The sequence below is a fragment of the Egretta garzetta genome, unplaced genomic scaffold (assembly GCF_000687185.1).
Source record: "Egretta garzetta isolate BGI_Z169 unplaced genomic scaffold, ASM68718v1 scaffold219, whole genome shotgun sequence".
NCBI lineage: Eukaryota > Metazoa > Chordata > Aves > Pelecaniformes > Ardeidae > Egretta > Egretta garzetta.
This window is the reverse complement of record NW_009260671.1, coordinates 318,056-323,587: the sequence shown is the minus strand read 5'-3', so window position 1 is coordinate 323,587 and position 5,532 is coordinate 318,056. Positions and strand designations below refer to the sequence as shown.

At 61.4% G+C, this 5,532-nt stretch overlaps 1 protein-coding gene across 1 annotated transcript in view; it reads right to left on the bottom strand.

Annotated features, from left to right (window-relative positions):
* Positions 1-809, bottom strand: part of IHH (Indian hedgehog signaling molecule) — a 13,651-nt gene extending 12,842 nt beyond the window's left edge. The window contains exons 1-2 of the mRNA XM_009645704.1: positions 798-809; positions 273-534 (exon numbers count right to left, since the gene is read on the bottom strand). Coding sequence (XP_009643999.1) covers positions 273-534; positions 798-809 — 274 coding nt within the window. The remainder of the gene's footprint in view (positions 1-272; positions 535-797) is intronic.
* Positions 810-5,532: the final 4,723 nt, after the last annotated feature.

Below are 5,532 nucleotides of genomic sequence, written 5' to 3'. Positions count from 1 at the left end.
TAGGGGAGAAAGGGATGTGGGGTGGGAAAAGGAGGGGGGGAGAGAGGCTGGGTCAGGATGCAGGTCCAGGGGAGCTAGACGGGGAATTTGCCCCATGGCCACTGCTGGCCACAGGTGTGTGACTCACTCCCCACCTGACTGCCTGCCCCAGACAAGGAAATCAGGCTGTGAGAGCCAGCACCCCCCCGAGAGCACCCCACCCAGACAGCCAGGCTCCCCAGGCACGCCGCAACAGGGGGCTGGCCCCCGGCTCCTCTCACCAGCCTCCTTACCTGACTTGACGGAGCAGTGGATGTGTGCCTTGGACTCATAGTAGACCCAGTCGAAGCCAGCCTCCACCGCCAGGCGAGCCAGCATGCCGTACTTGTTGCGGTCCCGGTCTGAGGTCGTGATGTCCACAGCTCGGCCCTCGTAATGCAGCGACTCCTCCGAGTGGTGCCCGTCCTCGTCCCAGCCTTCCGTCACCCGCAGCTTCACCCCAGGCCACTGATTCATGACGGAGATGGCCAGGGAGTTCAAGCGGTCCTTGCAGCGCTGCAGGGCAGAGGGCCAGAGTCAGTAAAAGCTTTTTGGAGGGGGGGGTTAGCTGTCTGGTTGGCAGGTTGTATCCCACTATGCTTCCACGAACCCTCTCTGGGTCCTTAGGCCTTTTAGGGGCTGGTCCAGCAGAGGAAGATCTGAGAACATTAGGTGCCTTGTCTAGCCCACACCCTCCAGACTCCCCGCAGTGCCCGATACCCCACCATTTGACACAGCATCTCCCAAGGGTGTGCACCCCAACAGGTGTGCACCCACACCTCCTCCTCCATCTCTTCCCCAGTTCCTGGCTCATTGGAGACCCTGTTGGGCAGCACAGCCTGGGCTGGGGTGAAACACCCTCTCTGCTTGCAGGACTTCTTTCCTGTGCTAGCACTGCCCCAGGGGCTTCCAGCTGACAGGAGAAGGATGCGGGAGCTGAGATCCTGCTGCCTCCTGGCTGGGAGGATCCCCCAGGGTCCCCAGCACTGTCCCTAGGCACAAATGAAACAACCTGCCCAGTCCACAGCACAGCTCTGCTCGATACTGCTCCTCAAGTCCTGAGGCCCAAGGACACAGCACTGGGCAGCCTCTGCTCATGTGGGAAATGCCAAACCTGCAAGAGCTCTGTTGTGCTGGAGCAGAAAGGATGTGAGGTGAAACCCCCTCCACCTCTCCCCGCCACAAGGGCTGAAAAGCCAGGGCTGAGGAACAGCAGCAGATCCCAAAAGCCCCAGACCAGGTGGCTACAGAGGTCACACAAGCAAGGCAACTACCCTGCCTCATCCCCCTCACTGTAGTCCTCCCCAGCAAGCAGAGGGATGCCAGACCCAACGCCTCTGCCGCAGCTCCCCCAGCCTTGCCCTGCGCTGGCTGCTTCCCCCAGTCACAGCTGCAACTCAGGGTTGTGTTTGGCTTGCAAAAGTACAGCCCGCACTTCTGGTCCCTTCTGCTGCAAAAGGGATGGAGGACAGCTAGAAAAGGTGTAGGAAAAGCAATACAGGAACTTCTACACAAAACTAGGTGAATGGACTAGGACCGTGGAGCCTGGAAAGGAGATGCTGGGGTATCCCAGAGCACGCTGTAAAATCAGGCTGAAGGACAGAGCATTCATGGTCATGCATGAGGCCAGTCCTGAAAAGCATTAAATGAAACAACTGGGCAGCAGCCTAAAAAACAGCCACCGTGGGGGATGTTTTCACTCAGCACTGGAACCCCCCACCATGGGATGTCATGGGTCGTGAGACACAGTCACAGTTATAAAATCCGATGCTGGTGACACACCTGGGCTCAGAAATGCCCCAGCACTGCCTCTGCAGGGAGCTGCACCCCAAAAATGCGGGCCATCACCCTATTCCCAAGCACCTGCTCCTGCCCAGGGAGGTGGTGCTGCTGCTCTTCGGGAAGCCTGCTTGTGCTTGGCAGGGTCCAGGCTCCGGGAAGGGCAGTGCCAGGCAGGCCTTTGCCCCACATGGGGTGGGGGAGCACCTCTGCCCTCCTCCCACGGCTCCCTGGGTGTGGGGAGATAAGCCAGCAAGGTGTTGGACAAACAGTTGCCAGGTGAGGGGAGGAGGAGGAGGGAGGGGAGCGACTTTTGTCCCCATCCAACACCACCGTGGTGCCACTTGGCACGTGGCACAAACAGCTCCCAAGGTCCCCGGCCCCACAGGGACCCCACAGAGAAGGGCAGTAAGGGGGTTTGGGGCTGAAGGCAGGCAGGGAGTCCCCAATGCCCCCCTGCATCCCCCAGCCATCACTCCAGGTGTCCCCTTGTCACTCCCACGCCAGCATCCCACTCTGGGCACCCCTTCTGCCCTCACTGCCAGCCCTTCTGTCCTCTGGGGGCACCCTGCCCACACACAAACACCGAGACCCTCTGACCCCTGTCCCCCTGCCGGGGACACTGCCTGCCACCAGCCCCTGAGGCAGGGCCACCCTTTCCTAGCGGCACCCACCTGGGCTGCCCTGTCCCCTGCGTGTGCCTCTGCCAGCGCAGCCCCAGCCCGAGGGTCCCACCCTCCCGCAGGGAGCAGGTACCGACGGGCAGGGAGCGGACAGGGACCGGCAGGGAGCAGGTACCGACGGGCAGGGAGCGGACAGGGACAGGCAGGGAGGGTCGGAGAGGGAGCTGGTACTAAGGGGTGGGGAGCAGGCACGGGCGGGCAGGGCAGCAGCGGGCAAGGAGCAGGCATGGATGGGCAGGGAACAGGCAACTATGAGGAGGGAGCAGGCAGGCATGAGCAATGATAAGCAGGGAGCAGGCAGAGATAGGCAAGGACAAGCAGGTGGGGATGGGCAGGGAGCAGGCACAGGAGGAAGGGAGAAGACAACAACGGACAGGAATGGCCAGGGATGGGCAAGGAGCAGGCAGCAATGGGCAGGGAGCAGGCATGGTCAGCAGGGATAGGCAAGGAGCAGGTAGGGATGGGCACTGCCTGCCCAGGGGCTCTGCTGCCTGCACAGGCAGGTAGGCAGGGACCAAGAAATCCATGGGCATGGGGCTGTCTGCTGGCTCTTGCTTGCCAGGGGCTGCAGGGAGAGCCCACCTCCTCCCCCCGCACTGCCCAGAGGGGCTACAGCATCCTCGGGGACCAGGGTGACCATGTCTGCCTGTGTGGGTGAACACAAGGTCTCACAAGGTGACAGCAAAGATGTGGAAATGCCAACGTGGCCCACGGGCCCTGCGGCGGGGCCCAGGCTGGAGTGGGATGTCCAAGCTCAGCCATGCGGCACAGAGTTCTGGCCACAGCTCACCAGCCCCAACGCTGTTCTGGTACCCAGCTGAGAGGCTGAAACCCATGCCACAGGTGTGTAGCAGGGTTTCGGGGGAAGGTGGGTGGTGACAATGTGTGAGGGGGTCACAGCTTCTCCCTGTAGTAGCATAGGTGACTGGGCACCCCCAGGCCACATGCAGGATGGAGCCCCATGCCACCACGCTGAGCTGGGTGGCTCTGTGCTGTGCCATGCACATCACGGTGGAGACCCTGGTGATGTTGGGCTGGGCTGAGCAGAGATGTTCTCCCCACTGACCAACATTGGCATCTCCCTTCTCATGAACAGACTGGGGATGGGACCATGTGCTCGGGGGGGAAGCCAAACCCTTTTGGGAAGGCAGGAGGTGTAGAAAGAAGGATGTAGCTCCAAGAGAGGGCACAGCCAGAAGGGACCCCAAGTACGCAGGACACTCAAGTGTGGCCACAGCCTCAGGTCAGGGGTTGTGGATGGAGCGTGTTTGGTCACAGCTACCTCCATGCCCAGAGGCTGGCCGGGAGAAGAGGGGTCCCACTAGCATCTCCCCTCCCAGGTGAGGTTTCTCCCAAAGGAAGCCAATAGTCCTATCCCAAGGTCTCCATCAACAATTCCTCACCACTGCAAGGATGTTCTCCATGCCAGTTGGGCCAACAGTGGCTGCAAGGGGTGATGGCTGGGGCAGGGAGAGGCTTGGGGTTGGGACTCCATGGGGGCAGGGGGCCCGAGACATTCCTGGGCCAGGCTGCCGGGGAGAGGTGAGGCGAGCTCTGCCTCCAGCCTTATCTCAGCACCTCCGAGTGGGACCAGCGAGAGCAAACACACTGGAATTCTTGAGGAAGATGAAACGATAAAGGAAAGGCGGGCAGAGAGCAGCACTACCCACCCCCCCAAGCAGGCGGCATCTTCCGGCTGCCTGGGACACCCAGACCCTTGGACTTGGGGAAAGAAAACAGGTTTGAAGTGAGTCAACAGCAGTAAAAGCCAGTGCACTGGGGGAAGGGACAAGGAGTTGGGTCAATGGCCTTTCCCAACCCATAGCAACACAGGGCATGGTGCCAGAGCCAGAAGTCCCACATCTGGGGACATCTCCCACAGCCAGGGGTCACAGGACAAGCCTAGAGGCCTGTGGGATGGCAGTGAGCTACCAGAAGTCATGCCACCTCCATAGCAATGGGGACAAATCCCTGCAGAGCTGCCTAAGGCACCATGGTACCCATCTGTGCACAGACGTGTAGTGGCCAGGAACCCTGCTGAGGTAAGAGCCTTCATTTGGGCACCCCAAGGAGACCAGGGATCTTCCAGGTACGCTGCCAACAAGGCAGCAGGACAGTGGGAAGCGTGGGGCTGGCGAGTGGGACACGGAGCCGTCCCTCTCCCACAGGTGCCGAGGGGCACTGGCTGGGTTAGGGCAGGCAGTGGGAGCACTGTCAGGAGCAAACACAGCCAGAAGCACTCTCTTGTCTCTGACTTAGGCAATACAATGTCACCTGCTTCCCTGATGCATGGACCAGCGGAGCTCACCGCTTCCTCAGTATCCCTAAGGCTGTTCCTCAGAGGATGCAGGCTCCAGCCCAGCCCCAGGGCACCAGTGACCAGCAACCATGACTTGTGCAACTCCTCAATCTTGGTGCTGCCTCACAGCGGGTCTCGGTCCCTCTGCCGCAGTCCCCAACCTGAGAACCACCCTGGACCATGGCCCCTGCCCTCAGGGACCTGCCCCCAAGTGCACGCAGGCTTGCAGAGCTGTCAAGCCGGCACCCAAGCCACTTCCCCTCCCGTTGTTACTAGTGCCTTGTCCAGAGACCATGGTCAGAGCCCCGCTCAGTGCCTGCCACCACAGCCATCCGCACTCACCCACCCGCCAGCCCCAAAATGGGGGGTGCAGCGGTCAGCGGGGCAGCCCTGGCCCCCCCCTGCCTCTCCCCGGAGCTCGCTCAGGCTGTAACCCGCTGCTGAGGCGGGTGGCCAGGTTTCTTAGCAAGGCCGTGCGGCTCCTTATCTGCATTCCTGAAACCCTCAGGCATTCTCCTGGCAATATTAAAACACAGAGTAACCTTCGTCCAGCATCACCCCCTCCTCCGCTGCCGTCTTCTGTCCCCCCCCCGCCCTCCTTCCCGCTGGCCCAGGGCACTTGTAAGCTGACTGCAACAGGGCATTTGCAATAACAGGTTGTCCCCGTCCCCGAGCACAACAAGCTGAGGGCAGCCCCCATCGGGCACCCTTCACCATCCCACCCAAGACACACGGGCAGAGGGGGCACCGAGG